The sequence below is a fragment of the Anguilla anguilla genome, chromosome 3 (assembly GCF_013347855.1).
Source record: "Anguilla anguilla isolate fAngAng1 chromosome 3, fAngAng1.pri, whole genome shotgun sequence".
Lineage (NCBI taxonomy): Eukaryota > Metazoa > Chordata > Actinopteri > Anguilliformes > Anguillidae > Anguilla > Anguilla anguilla.
Genome location: NC_049203.1, coordinates 50,186,853 through 50,203,290, shown reverse-complemented (window position 1 = coordinate 50,203,290; position 16,438 = coordinate 50,186,853). Strand labels below are relative to the sequence as shown.

At 40.1% G+C, this 16,438-nt stretch overlaps 1 protein-coding gene across 2 annotated transcripts in view; it reads right to left on the bottom strand.

Moving 5' to 3' along the window:
• Positions 1–12,553, bottom strand: part of fat2 (FAT atypical cadherin 2) — a 44,430-nt gene extending 31,877 nt beyond the window's left edge. The window contains exons 1-4 of one of the 2 annotated variants that reach the window (XM_035409691.1): positions 12,351–12,553; positions 3,580–6,856; positions 2,718–3,026; positions 229–287 (exon numbers count right to left, since the gene is read on the bottom strand). In XM_035409691.1, coding sequence (XP_035265582.1) covers positions 229–287; positions 2,718–3,026; positions 3,580–6,829 — 3,618 coding nt within the window. In that variant the 5' untranslated portion in view covers positions 6,830–6,856; positions 12,351–12,553. The remainder of the gene's footprint in view (positions 1–228; positions 288–2,717; positions 3,027–3,579; positions 6,857–12,350) is intronic. The other variant, XM_035409690.1, reaches the window with a different exon arrangement.
• Positions 12,554–16,438: the final 3,885 nt, after the last annotated feature.

The following is a 16,438-nucleotide window of genomic DNA, read 5'->3' as shown; positions in this document are numbered from 1 at the left end:
CATTTTTCTTCTTTACATTCTTTGGATGGCAAAATATATTATTTTTAAAGCAGAAAAAGTGAGCCGTCTTAGTTATCCTGGCAATTCCAGGTCACATACATTTTTCTGTTATAGTGTTGAAGGGCAGCCCTCCATCAGTTTAGAAAATGTTAACTGATGCTGCTGCTAAGCTGTTTGGTGTAACTTCTCTGCATAGCAGTAAAACAGGAAAGAAGCTTCTGCCCTCACCTCAATTATGTGCTCTGCTTTCTGTTCACGGTCCAAGACAGCCTGAGTGGTGATGACACCTAAATAAACAAAAACAGGAAGGAAGGGAGGGTGATCACTGATGAGACTGAGGCTTGGGCTTGAGAATCCACCTGTCTCTCCATCTCACTCTCTCCTCTCACCAAAGCAGTTTTCATTTGCAGTGTTTATCTAACTTTACAGTTCTTGAGAGAACTATTAAACCTTTGGGAGCCTAGCCTAGTTATTTTCACAAAACTGTGTTCTAAGCCACACCCCAAAGTCAATAATCAGTGTGGCTCGAAACCCAGAAATTCCCGGGGGGTAAAGAAACTAGAAGCTTCTAGTCTATAGAGAGGTACAAGTGAATCAACTGCACTCATGACTCCTTCCTGACTCATAAGTTTTGCGCTTCTTTTCAGGAGCTAATGCTCCTCCTCCGAATCGACACACAGGTGTTCCCTGGATCAAAGGCAGACACTGCACCAAACACAGAACAGGTTTGGCGATGGTTTTGGTTATTGATGTGAAAATATGAGGGCTATGCTATATATTGCTGGCGCCACTTCTAGGGGAAAGGATATAGAGGTGAAAGGTTAATTTACCATCAGGCCAATAAACACTTCAGTGAGAAGCTGCAGTTGGAGGGGGGGGGAGACAAATCTCACGGGGTAATTTAGCCTTTATGACACTCCAGACGAATCCTCCTGTGTGTTTGTTTTCTCACTTGGCAGGGGATTCTTTCAGTGGGCCCATTAGAAAGTGTGTTTTTGTCATTAGCCACAGGCTAAGAACACAGTTGTGCCACGACTTTATAACCTATGCACTGCTGTTTTACTTCAACAATTGACGCTTCTCTGTTTAGAGCTGTAGCTTCCAGCAAACAACTCTCTCTCCCTATGACAGCTAAGTGTCTGCAGAGGTCCTGTCGCTTATATTCACAGACCAAGTCATAGGTTCTCCTTGTTGAGACATATCCTCTAACTTTCCCATTAATATGTAAATGCAGAGTATCTATCCGGGGCAATGCTTCAACAGTTATGTAAATGACAATTTGGTTCTTTGTCTGTTCCTGCTCTGCTGTGAGTTTACCACTGGGCTCGTGGCTTGAGTCAGACACCCGTCCCTCTCACTCAGTGAGTCATTTCCCCTCCAGCTCAAATAACCGAGGATTTTTCCCCCCCTGAAGAAATTTCACATCAAGGCTCACATCCTTCAATTTTATTTGTGAGTAGCTTTGAGTTGTTGTTTTTCTACACTGTTGGTGAATTAAAGTTTGATATCTGCACTCTCTCTCAAAATCGTTTTTTTTTTTTGCCCACACATCTCCTATTACCATGGAAAATGAGTCTTACAAGGCATAACACAAGGCATAGACACTATTACATGTCATTATGGAGTATTTCACAGCCAGAAATTAAATCACTTTAATATAGAATGCAGATGTTAAGACAAATTTTTCATTTAAAAAACATGAATTTCAGAATTCAACTTAAATGCATAAATACATCACAAAAACATCCTATTATAATGGAAGAATAAAGAGTTTTGAAAAATGTGTCTTGACAAGAGAAGACACACAGCTTTCTAAAACTTTAACAATCAAAACAGCAATGGCAGCATGTCACATTATCTTCTGCATTGGCTAACATTTCACTGCATTGCCCAACATTTTAAAATAGGTTAAACCCCCTGTGCTGTGTGGGACCTTTTCTCTTTTTAGTAAATTGGTATTTATGTGAATATTCTAGAGAACCAGTAGCTTTTGTGTCCTCTAAGCATTACTGGAAACCTTTCTTTCCATAATCCATAAGTGTTGGCCTGGGGTGGGGCTGTCGGAGCAGCTAAAAGATTATAAATTGGGGATGAACAAGTTCAAGCTTGTGATGCAAGTTTATGCTGTTCTAATTCACCAGCACTTCAAAGACCAAGCTAGGTCATGTCCACTGGCTTCAATATGCATGGTTGGGTGTTTAAAGTCTGTTTAAAGTGACTTATTGAATATTATGTGCTTCGATCTGTCTGTTGGGTGGCCTTGCCTCTACTACCGAACCATCATTGATTTAAATAGGGAATTTCAGCATATGTGGTATATTAATGAAAAAGAAACAGGAATTACATTTGTAACACACAAGCCTGTATGTCTTGAGGCACACCTATGTAAATCCAGTCTTTGTGTTGAGACATGTAACATGAAACAATTAAGATTTAAAAGGTCAATCATGTATCCTCCTAGCTAGATGGGGACAGAGGATTGTGCGTATCGTATCTTGTTAAATAAACTAAACTATTATGACACCATTTTGGTTTATAAACCCCAAATGAAATAAAACAAAGGTACAAAACTAATGCAATATAAAACAGGATGCATATATTCCTTTCTTGGCTATTGGTTTGCAGACTATTATTATGACTATTATCACCTACATCTTCTGAGGACATGCATCCCTCAAATTCAGTGCAGATTAACCTGCAAGCAGAGATTCATTTACCTGTCTTGGTGTTGATGGAAAACATTCGCTGTGTGTCCACAGTCTGGAAGGTGAGTTTTTCCTCTGAGTTTAAGTCAGCATCTGTGGCTTCCACTTTCAGCACAGACTTGCCCTTAGGTGAATTTTCCAGCACTGAGCCAAAGTATATAGGTTGGGAGAGCTCAGGGGGATTGTCGTTAATATCCATCACTTCAACAAACACCTCTGTCCAGGAAACTAGGGGTATAGTCCCAAGATCTGCGGCGTAAACTGTAAGCCAATAGTGTGAAATGGCTTCCCGGTCCAAAGTTTCTGCAGTCCGAATAACTCCTGCAAAAGCACAAGGCAGAAAATACTATTTACTTTAGCTCTTGTTTACAGGTGATGCACAGCACCCATTTTTAAAAAAATGTCATAGTGATTGTTACGCTTTTTGAAAGCAAAATAGATCTTATTAAATTTGAAAATAAATGCATTGCACCTGTGTCTTTGAATCAACTCATCACACTTTTTCAAGCTTGGAGTATCTAAGGGTTGTGATGTAACAGGTGCACAATATAAAAGAGTAAGAGTAAAATTATCTTGATAATTACAGCAAAGTTTTTGGAACATAGCCTAACATGCGCAGGACTATTCATTTCAATGGGTAGTCAAAATAGATGCTGTACAAAGAATGCATGACCAGAAACAGAAAAGAAAACCATTGTGGTTTGAATTAATTTTTTCAGCATTCATTTTACATCACTGTTCTCCCTTCATGGAGAATTGATGGAATCTGTGCCCTTGGACTTCTACCTTTGAGCTTATTATTAGTGCTCAGGGGATGGTATACCCTCTAACATTTACACATTAGTGTTTATGTGCTAGGTTAGTTAAGGTTTACCTGTTTCCTCATCAATGGTGAATATTCCTAATCCTGTTCCATCATGGATATGGTATCTCACAACTCCATCTTTTCCCAGGTCTCTGTCAACTGCAGTCAAAGTGACCACTGAGGTGCCCACTGCCGCATCCTCCATCACAGGTACCTTGTAGACGAATGAGGAGAATGCTGGGGCATTGAGATTTTCATTGACGTCCAACACCTTAACCTCTATGAAGCAGGAGGAAGACAAGGATCGTGGCTGTCCGTGGTCCACTGCCCGCACAGTTAGATTGTAAAACTGCTTCCTCTCAAAGTCTAGTTCCTTCTCAAGTGTCAAGCAGCCTGTTGATGTGTCAATGAAAAAAGCCCCATTCTCTGTGTTCTTCAGGTTGTAACTAATTTCTCCCCCAGCACCGAGATCTAAGTCATAGCTCTCAACCCATAATAGAACTGTTCCTAAGGGTACATCTTCTGGGACTTGAATTTTGTAGACCTTTGGCACAAATTTTGGCGGACTGTCATTTATGTCCTCTAAGACCACCACCACATCAACTGTGGAGAGAAGCTGAGCATCTACTTTAGCCTGATCTCTTGCTTCAATCTTCAGGTCATGCCTTGGATTTGTTTCTCTATCCAGCTGGCCTGCTACCTTCAGTACTCCAGTTAGCTTGTCAATCTTGAATGTTTCAGTTGAAGTTAGAAGGGAATACTTAATGCTTCCATTATCATCCAAATCATAATCAACAGCATGTACTTTAAAGATGCTCTTATCCACTTCTGTGTTCTCAGGTATACTCAGAACATACATGCACTGATCAAAAATGGGTGGATTATCATTGGCATCTAATATATTCACAGCCAAAAACTTCCATGCAGATGTCTGTGGGACCCCTAAATCATAGATGGTAATGTTCAGAATGTAGAAAGCTTTTGTTTCTCTATCCAATGGGCAAATAAGCTTAAGCTCTCCAGTCTCCATATCAATGATGAAACACCCATCTTCGCTCCCGCTGGAGATGGCATACACAAGCTTTCCGTTAAAGCCTGTGTCAGCATCCATAGCCCGAAAGTGCAGGATGGTAGTGTTCAATGGGAAGTCCTCTCTGAGGTCCATGGAGCTTGGCAAATCAGGCTCAAATTTAGGAGAGTGTCTGTTAATTATATGGATATCTGAAAAAGTGTCCTCCTCTTGAGTCATTTCAGGCTTTATAGATTGAATTAGTCGTTCTGTCAACTGTTTGAAAACCTCCATTTCCTGACACTGCATGCTGGGTTCACTGCCCGTGCCTGTGACAGTGATGCTAACAACAGTGGGAACAGCACTATGTATGCCATCTGTAGCCGTTATATTGAGCCTAAATGATGGCTTCTCACCAGCTGACAGGGATGAGGAAATCTCTTTAGCCAGCCTGATGGACCCTGACACAGGGTCAATATTGAACAAGGCACGCTCATTACCAGACTCAATGCTGTACCTGACTTGCTGCAGTTCATCCAGGTCTACAGCAGACATGATGCCAATAGTCTCTCCTACTGCAAAGTCCAGGGGGATGGTGGCATTACACCCCACCCTCTCAAAAAGAGGTACATTATCGTCAACGTTACTCATGATGAGTGTCACGGCACATTCGCTCACATGGCTGAAGGGGCTTCCACTGTCAGAGGCCCAGACTCTGAGGTGATACCACCTCTGCATGAGCTCATAGTCCATCTCCTCAGATGTGGAGATGACACCCGTGAATGGGTCCACTGTGAACGGTAGTGGACCTGTATTGGCGATGGCATAGGTCACAAAGCCATTATTGCCTATGTCCCCATCCGTAGCAGTGACCGTTAAAATGCTAGTGCCAATGGGCACATTCTCTGGGAGTGTACCTTGGTATGAGGGACTGGTGAACTTGGGGGCATTGTCATTTTCATCAATGATGTCAACAATGACATGTGCGTGTGCCTCTCCGTGATTCGCCACCACATCAAACTCGTAGTATGACTTTGTTTCGAAGTCCACATGTTCTGTGGTTACAACCTGGCCAGTCTTATGGCTAATCTTGAATTTGAAACCTTTGGGGCTATTTCTGATGTGGTATGTGACATTAGCATGATTTGGTGTTACCATTACTCTGACCACGTGACTCTTTGGTGGGGCAAATTCACTTAGCATAACATGATAGACTTCCTTCTCAAATTTCAATGGGGCATGTTTTCTAGGGGGAATATAGATCTCGTTTATCAGTGAAAGAATGGGAGGATTGTTCCTGTCTTTTGCTTGAAGGGAAATATTGAAACCAAATGGGCTATGTGACCAGTCTATCTTCCTGGTGTTGACTACCTCAAAGTTGTAAAATTCCAGACTGGATGGAATAGTTTCAAAGTACTTCTGTGGATCTCCAGCAACAATATTCAAAGCTTCTACCTCTTTCACTCCAGCTTTGACTGCCACATTTAAAGATAGCAAATCATCGTCCTCCTTCTGTGGTATCACAGTGACAGGTTTGATTATTGGAGGTTTGGCAGAGACCTTCTCTACATTTACTACGACTTTTGCCTCATTCCCAAACTTCTGAATTCCTGAGATTTTCTTAGTCCTGTCTTCAGCTAAGACTGTGAGCTCATACCTGCGTGCTCGACTGTGGTCAAGCTTCTTGATGAGGGTGATCGTACCTGTGAAGGGGTCAACTGCAAAGGGGTGTGATCTGCTAATAAAGATGTAATAGAAGTCAGCATTACTGCTAATGTCAGCATCGGTGGCACTGACTTGGACCACACTGGTTTTCAGCGCAGTGTCCTCTTTGATAATGACATTGTAGGAGGCAGGATAAAAGAGTGGCTTCAGGTCATTGGTGTCAAGCACTCGAATCAGCACCTTTGTCCTGGCCTGGTAGTCATAGGTACTTTCACTGGCCTCGATGGTGAGTGTGTAACTATCTCTTACTTCCCTGTTCAGTGAAGCAGAATTACTGCTGCGAGTTTTTATCCGTAGGAAGCAGAAATCTCCCACTGTGACCTCCTCTGTTTTGAAAAGGTTGTCTTCATCCCCAGCCACCAGTTTGTATTTGATGTCCCAGAAGTCATCTGTGACAACGATGCCCATTTTAACGGCGCTTTCAACGTAGGTTCTTGGGGCAGAGTTCTCATAAATTGTGGCATTGTACAGATGATGGGTGAAGCTCAGAGGAGAGTAGCCCTTCACCAGGCTCCTGTGACAGCTTGCTATGTGCAGTGAGATTGCCATGACAGCAAGCAGAACGCCTGCTTCAGTGGTCCCCATATTCAATGGCTCGTCATGGACCTGCACCTCGGTACAAAAAATCAATCAATCAGTCAATCAATCAATCAATCAATCAATCAAGCAGTGGCTGTATAGCAATATTTACCCACAAGATGTATCTGTGTCTGTGATCAGTAAAAAAATTATTATGCTTCTCTCCAGCTGAAATGTTCTCTTTTTCCATTTTCAGTAAAACACATGGTCTACACTATGCAAAGTACAGCCAAATATAGACAAATATGTAGAATGTTGTGAATGTAAAATTGCATGTCCACAAGCCGCTTTTTGTATGTGCACTTGCATTGTATGTGCAGCACATGCACATGTTTCTGGCGGCGTAGAGATCAAAACAAAGGTGTACAAAAATTAAAAGACAGTAGAGGCTAAATGTGGTGCTATGGTCCAATAGGGTATGTTGGATATATATTATTATAGATTTGCATGTAAGTCATAGGACTATGTAGCAAGCTAGATATTTGTATTCAACCGCAGCGATATGTAGATTTTTTGTAACCATTACAGTTCATATCACCAACTGCATGCTTGTTGTAACAAGGTGTTCTGCTAGGCTAGAACATGCATTCAAGTTATGTTCTCTAAAAGCTGTATCTGATACCATAGAAACATGCATTACAAATTCTAATCAGCATAACTTGCCAAGCTATTTCATGACATGAATAGCTATTTCTGACAAGATGTGGCCTAAGAGGGTTAATAATTCCTATAAACATGAAAAGCACCTAATTAAAAAAGATTAACAGCTTGTATATAATTCTGGGATTGCAGCTGGAACCAAAACCAGCATATGCAGTGGTACCCCAGGACTGAGTTTGAGAACCACTGCTCTAAGTGTTCACGTGTCAGCACAGGATTACAGCCTTGCACACTGCATTGTGTTCATATAATACACAATGCAACACCAGTCATGTCAACAATGGATACAAGCAAACTTGTAGAAAGGCATTCTATCTCATGCTCCAGCATGCCTTAAATAAAGGCAATTAATATGCGGTTTAAGCTTGAAAATGGTCTCAGAGCCATGGTAGGCAGGTGCTGTTCATTCACATGAATGTGTCTTTCTTTCATGTGCAACCTCAGAGTATTGTTTATTGTTTCAAAGCCTTAATTCGAGATAAAAAAAACAATTAGCTGATTATTTATGGGGCACCCGCAACAGCACTGAAATTTGTTGCTTCTGCATTTCAACTTACACAATTAACACTTCCCTTGGTTTTCTTCCATCTAACTGATGGGTAATCATTTTTCCCATTAAAGGAAAATAAAGCTGACTTACTTTTTTGAAAGAATGGGGGATTGAGGGAATACTATTATAAGCAACATAGCAAGCTTGAACACGGAACATGGCAGCTGCAAGCAGGAGCCATCTTGGCAGTATGTGACTGAACAAACACTACCAGTTTGTAAGAGCTGTGCCTAAATTGTGATCAACTAGGTCTAGTGCTCCTAAAAAAATAAAGATGAAGTAAAAGGATATATTTTTATGGAATTTTTAGATTTTAGAGTACCCCGAGAGGATACAACCATAAGTGAGGCCCAAACAGTTTCCCCATGTTTTATTGTAATGTGAACGCACTGAATTCAGTGCATGATTTGATCTGAGCTTGTTTTTCTTCAAGAATATAGTGAACCTCAATGTACCAGCACTTGTATGAGCTCCTCTTAGTAGTTTCATGTAACAGTGGGATTGACTGCCTGAGTGAATTCTTCTGTTAAAAATGCCATTTTCAAGGAAAGGTACATGTTCACATAACCTCTAATAATGGCTGCCAAGAGGTTAGTATGAAAAGGTCAAAACTGGGTGACAGTTACTGTACATGTGCTACTCCATCATAAGACTGTTTGGTGCTAATTTGTTTTAAATAGGGTCATTGTTTGGGAAGGAAAACAAGTGAAATGATATTATTTATTTTATCCACATAATGTATGTAGAACATTTCACAGCCATAATTTGTTAAATCACTTAAGTATAATATTTAGGTTTTACAGGCTTATTTATTTAATGATTTTTTAAAAACATTAATTGCAAAGATTCAAAACTCAACCAATTTGAAAACTTGCCATTATAACTTAAAACTTGAGATTGAGACAACAAACATGGTTAACTTTGTTGATGAATTAACTCCTGAACACAGTCCAGTGAGTTCTGCAGAATGAACTCTGTGTATATGTATCTGAACATATATGTTTGAGATCTTGCGTAACTGAGCTGGGAAGGGAATGATAGCCGTCTTATTTTATGTGAGGCCCCTCAATGGTAAAATAAACAACCCACTACCATGAAACCCCCGTTATCATTTGCCACTTCCCTCCACCTTCCAGAGCCTAGCCTCTCTGAACAACTTTGATCAACACCTAGGCCCCCTGATACTGATCTTCCCTTCCCTGGCCTGGAAATGTACCTGAGGGGATATACATCTGACTCGTCGCCTTTCTGTAAACAGTTTCACAGCTCCATAACTCTCCTAATAATAATAATAGTAATAATAGAGCTTCAGATATAATTGTGTAAAAGCACAAGGCTGTGTTGACAAAGAAATAACTACACATTGCATTTCAAATAAATTAAATGTGATGGGTCTGAGTATATCGAAAGCCTAAAATAAGTCAGAAATGTCAAATAATGTTGTCTAAATGTCTAGACCACATTATAACTTTACACAGCCCTATTGTTTTAATTTAAACAGTGTGCATGCGCAGGGCCAGGAAAAAATGCTTTTTTCTTCCTGGGAAAAATCGAATGACAAGGATCTAAATGGCGGGCGAAGGTTGTGCAATCCTCCCCAGCTAAAACAGTGACTCAGTGAGCTCTGTAAGCTTCGGGTTGAAATGCTGCATGCCTCAGCCTACCTGTAGGCACATGTTCATCGAGGCACCAGACCTTCTGCATTCGCGTTTCAACATCGCCCTGATCGCTGTAGCATTTGCCAAAATGTGCACCTTTTTTGGAGGATTTAGAGGGCTTAGCGTTGTTACTTTCATACACATACGCAGATTCCCACAAGAATGGTTAAAATGCATAGTTTGTTAGAACAGAAGAAATCTCCATTATTATTATTATTATTATTATTATTATTATTGTTGTTGTTGTTGTTATCCAAAAACAAGCTCCAACCAACACCCATTGCCCACTATCCTATGGGATTCACTTTTGAGCAGATACCATTTTTAATACACTTTTAATACACTGGTTTTATGTTTTGAAGGCCAACTTCCAATCTGAATTCTACTGTGCCTGTGTCTTCTGTAGCCTGGTTGTAGCCTTGTATTGCCTATGCAAATACCACCGCGGCATGAAACTGAAAGTGCTGGAGGGGTCGAGATCAAAAGATCTGCAGTGAGGACCCATTTTAAACTCACAAGCTTCACACTCTCAATGTCTTGCTAGTACCTGTCTTTTAACAAGGGAAACACTGTAACACCCAACTGACAAGAGCTGATATAGTTTTACAAATACTTAAAAATCTTCACTACCTGGTTTTAAGGATAAATTCCAGGATTGTATAATTAATAGAATGTCCTATTATTTTCAAACATACATCTTCACACTTCAGAGTAATTGTATCATTAAAGGAAAAGAAATGAAGGGCTTCAATTTCACCTAATCTGAGAGTATCAGCTAATTTATTTGAGCATTAGTTTAAAAAAAAAGTTTTTACTCAGTACGTTTTACACAAAAGAGGCATTTTAATGGCTGACCTGAGTAATCAGATACAGGATACAATCAGGTTTGTTGCCACTCTGTTTGGTGCTATTCTGCTTGGTTGTGCTGCTCAAGTCAAAAGGGCTCAATCAATGTGGGATCAAAACTACTTGAGAGAGAAAGCAACACTTGACACTGTATCTGGAGTATCAGCCTGGCCTGTGCTGACTGTGGGTCTTAGCACACATGGAGAAGGAGTCAGTATCCGGTTACATTTACACTATATTGACACAAACTCTGCCAGACAAGTCGCACTGCCAGCATTATCGTGGAGGTTGTGGGGCTTGATGAGGAGAAGGCCATGCTTCCATTTCAGTGCACACCTCTCTTTTGAGACCCAGACATTACCTCCTCTGTATGTTAGCACAGTTACCAGTCATGTTTTACCTCTCTTCCACTCTTGTTTACACATAAATAAACCTGATTCGAACAAAGCATCAAGAGAAATACTGTAGAAGTAAATTCTTCTCATACACTTTTGAATGTTCAGTTACAGACACAAGGGGAGAAAATTTTGCGTGCTGGTTAAATATCTTCAATTATACTTTGTAGTTGTAGACCAAAGCATGTCACTCATCTGCCAAGAGTGACTGTTGAACAAGCTGTGGATTAAAGCAATTGACTGTAACCACACCTAAATGCCACTGGGACATAAGTACCCAAATTGTTGGGAGGGGTCGTAATAATGAATAGCCGGGTGAAAATACTTAATGGTGGCTCAATGGGCTCAGTACTTTTGTAAGAGCCTAAATAACATGAGTAGAAAATCCACATGCTTAAAAGTTCACAATGAACTCCAGAATCAGAGTTACTTGCAAAAGTCACTTTTTTAAGAAACACATTTTCTATATTTTTTCTGTTTACCACACAAGCTCCTTGTAGACACAGAAACAGACTGACAAGATTGTTAAATCAACATCAACAATAAATCAGAATAGGAAGCAATGATCATAAAATTCACACCAGACTTTCAAAGGTTATGTGGGAGAACATCCATCAAAATTTCAGAAGGCTGAAATGACCCAACTGAGATCGCAGCAAGACAGATGAGTGCACATTTTACTGACATTTCAAACGAATCTGTTAAACTAGCTATCAGCATGTGCCATGCTATAAAAAATAACTGGAACTTTTGCAGAACAAACTACATTCTGTGAATAACGTCAAGCTTCAAAACACATGGTTGCAGTCCAAATGTTGAACTGCATATTCAAATATTGTAAAAAGAGAATATATCTGTATTTTTGCTTTCAAAGTAAAATCAGAAAAATACCTATACATATCAATGATTATAAGAATTTAATTGATGAGTTATGAATATGAATTTAAGTGAGTTATGAGAGCGGAGATAGTTAGAAAAGTAATGTTACATATTACACCAAATTATTACAGTAATACTGAAATACAATCTCATTTTAAATGTGTTCCATGACTTTGATGTTACAGCATAAATGATAATATGTATAACAAAATTTTTTTATAAAAATCTGTGACTCCCCTTTCCATATCATCACTCCCAGAGAGCAATGCAATGTCAAACAGGAAATAAAAAACACTCAATTATCAAAAAACATTGATAATGTTTTAATCTTAAATGTTTATTCTAATGAACTGTAGAGATGTGTTTAACTGTTAACAACTAAACCATTTTTACTATTGTCATTCAGTCTAAAGGACCTCTGAGCCACATAGGTTACACTATTTTGTTAATTATAGATGCTTCTTTAGCAAGTAGAGACCTGAAGACCAGCCAAGCAAGTTGGATCCCCACAGAGCTGAAATAACAAATGCAAAACTTACCAGAAGTCCTCAGAGAAGGCTCTCCCTGAAACTTTTCACCTCGTTCTCAAACTCTCTCCAGCGTAGTAATCCAGTTAGGGACAATCGAAAAGCGTTGCGCTCCCATACTGTACCCAATTTCGCTGTCCCAAAAACTGACTGGCTATACAGGCTGAGTTTGTGCGGCAGGGAGACACCTTGTTCCCTCAGGTCCTTCCCCTCTCTCTGACACCCTCCCCCTACACCCTCCCCCCACCCAGGAGCACAGATTGTGAGCTGTTTTTTTTTTCTTTTCTTTTTTTACTTTGGGTTGAGGCCAGAAAAGTGCTCCGGGAGGGTATGTTGAAACAAGCTTTTTTTTTTAGATGTTTCTCTCCTTTTTATGAGATGGCAGTTAGGAAGAGTAGACTTCATCATTGTGTGCATACCCAGTTTCCAGGATCGGTTTGATATACAGATATTAGGGCTTGGGGAATGTTTTAAAGATTGCTTGTCACCACTTTAGTGGATGATATTTGAAGGTTTTCATCATTATATAGATTCAACATCCAGCACTTTCTTTTAAGGATCTTGTTTAACTGCAGACATGGTTTATTTTATTATCTTTTTTTCCTTTTCTTCAGGAGTTGCATTTTAAGTACGGGAAAATAGTTTATATCACCTCAAGTAATACGTCGATTTTCTTTCCACAATATGAGCCACAGGCCTTTTAAATTTACAGCAAAGTCTGCTCATTATTCTGAATATTGCCTTAAAATACTCTTATCCCCATTCAACTAACCCTGCCTTCACTATATAGTGCCAATACAGCTGAATAACTCTCTGATGTGTGCCAGCATTGGGGAGGAAGCCCAGTTAACACAAAATGTTCTCACAGTGTTACTGGAATGTTTCGTGAATGTTATAACACTAACTAACTAACATTACATGGCAGCAACATTGTGAGAACGTTTTGAGTTAGCTGGGAGGGAAAGCAGAGCACTGCTTCTAATACGTTATTGCCCAGTGCTTGTTCTCATAGCATTGCTCACTCCCTGAGGCGTGTTGTCTTTGTGTTATTATTATGTAAACACAGATCGGAACCCATGCCCGGTGCTGTATTTTTCAGTTTGCAGGGTGCGCTACCCGCCAGCATAAGACTCATGGAGCAAGATTCAAACTCTTTCGCAGAAGTTACCCCAGCCTGCGGGAGAGGTGATGGTATGGGAGACGTGGGCAAGGACGCTGTGTCCTCAAAATGTGCCGAGTACAGCCTCTCAGCGTCCAAGCTTCTGGCTTGGGACAGCAAAGTGGAGCATGGGTTCTGCTGCTCCTCCTCTCGTTTCAGCACAGCAATGTCTCCCAGGCAGTGGAGAGGAGGCAGAGGAAATGGGCCACACAGATGGCCCGCCAGTTAGTGGAGCAGAGTGAGCACACAGACCTGAGTGAGAGCTCACAGGGCCCACAAAACAGGGCCCAACAGAAGGTGGGCACGAGGCCACTGGCAGTAGGTGGACCTCACAGGGTTAGCCTCTGAAGGTACAGGAAAATATGCAATCCTGAGTACTGGAACGCATGGCAGAGAAATACTTGTGTGATTTCTAAATGGAGGACACTATTGGTTTAAGTAGACCAGAATTTTTGTACTATGGAAGGAACAATCCAGAATCCATACCCAATGAAAATCTAGTTAGAAAACAAAAGGTTGTGTGTTTTTTAACAGACTTGCCTATTTAGCTATTAATATAAAATATAAAGCTAATTTACTTTAAGGCATGCATTTTTTTTCTGTGGTTTGTTTGAAAGAGCCAATGATAATTTAGATTTATTGGCAAAACGACAGTATATTCTGACACATTTCAGGTAAATTTTTCAGGCTTTGTTTTGAAATATTTAATTCAAAGGTACATTTAAACACATTTAGCAATACTGGCTTGTGAGCTACATAGGGATGCACTCAATCCCTCTTCTGGAATTTTTTCTTAAATACCTTTGAATGAATTCCAAATTATTATGATTGCACCTAATTTGATTAAATATTGTTTTTGTTTTTAATTTTAAATAATGAACCAACCCAGTACTTATGATTGCTGTTATTCCATGCAAAGTGCATTGGACACAAAGTAAAACCAAAAAAAAAAAAGAATCAGTTGCTGATGGATTGCCACTATTTAAAATGGGAAACATTTTATTCATGAAAAATTATCCAAAACAGATTCAGATCGGTGGTCCATTTAAAAGTGTAGATTCTGCCACACTTCCATAAGTGAACACTGGGTAATAAAGGGCTATGTTGTTATCAGCAAAAGATAGAATCACACATTCTGGACTGCCCTTCCACAGTGCCAGATTTACACCCTCACTTACCACTGGCTTGACCCCTTTGGCCTACCTCACTCAGTAACTTTCCCCTCCTCTCCTCCTTTCTCATGGCTATTTCTAAATAGAATCCAGGGGTCATATATGGGACAAGCAATCAGTGAATCGATATTTCCTTGAAGTAAGGTACACTGCTCAGAACAGATAAGTCCCGTGAAAAAATAACTCCAATAATTTAATGCCCTGCAGAAAAGTCATTAAAAATCCATATAAGTACCAATGTACGAATCAGACAATGGTGAACAGGGAAACCTGATGCATAGCTGTAATTTTGCAAGTTATTACTAAGCAACAAATGGCTTTAACATTAACATGGAAACTACTACTGAGCAGTTACCTTGTTTTTCTCACAGTCAGTATTGAAACCACCAAACTAAAAAGTTTATGAGGATCAGCCCAAAAACAACTTTATTTTTATTTGTATTTTTATATAGGATGATACGATGATGGGAAGGTCAGCTGTTCATCCTGGGAGAGAACTGATCCAGAAGGAGACCCCTCATCCATTCTCACCACTAATGCTTGTACAGGTGAATGGGGGTAGAAGCATGTCCCTGTTCTTTTTTATGGGAGGTGGGGTGAGTATAGGTAGCCCTGCACCCCAACAAAGAGCCCTGGAGGTCACACCCCTTCTGTGGTCTGGAGGCTATCAGGGTGGACTCTGGGACCTTCAGGCATCTTTTTAAGCAGTGAGTGATCTCTGTCCACAAATACCTGCCGTGAGTAAACAGTGCCTAGCCAAGATCGGACGTGTGACTGATAGGCCCTGTCTCTGAGCTCACAAAAGGGTTTTCACGGCGGTGACGATGCATGACGAAGGCGCCCCACACCAGTAGGTCTGGCGCAGTCCAAGACAACACCGCCACCGGCGCATTCCCAATGTTTCGGTTAGGCATTGTGGCACAGTGTCGCCAAAGATTTTAAACAAGCAGAGACAGACATGTCGCTCAGATCTCAAGTATGACACCAAGAATGATACAAAAGGAGGTGATTACCGTTTTGGGTGTGTTACCCTTTTTGGTGTGTTACTCTTTTATGGAAGGAGTTTAAAAGTAATTCACAACATTGTCCCTTACCCATCAAGCAGATAATGAGTAGTTATACTAGACATTATGCTGGCTATATTTTTTCTCTGTCTGTATATTAGATACGTAAAGATGAACATAAAGTATTGATAGGTGAGAAATAATTACAACACTATATATGAAATATGAAAACTCTCATGGCGTGCCTCAGTGCGTTTCTCCAAACGTCAGAAATTATTCAAATTTAAATTTGATAGCATTTGCATAGACATCAGAGGTGTACTTTACGGATACAGTGGATTCAGAAATCAAACCATCAACAAGTCTTCAAAGGTAAGAATATCCTTTGTATCTGTTTTATAGCTGGAAAGCCATAAATTTGACTTATTTTTAATTGAATGCCAATACGTTTTCAGTTGCTCATTTCTGGTTAAGGGAAGAACATAACAATATTTTTGTGGTCTGTGCCAGTCACAATAATGAAGTGCATGACTGAATTTTTAACAATGAGACGTGTGAATTAGTTCCAAGGAAGCCATTTGAAAAACAAGATAAAAGAGCCGGCCATAAAATTAAAATAGAACACAAAAAAGTGCTGTTTTTATTATTAGGGGTCCTTGATTGTGAAGGTTGGTTTCATCAGGTCTATCATAATCAATTTCCAATTCCAATTCTTTCAGACTCCTAATCAAGAATCAAAAGGAAGGGGGTGGGCATTGAATACCA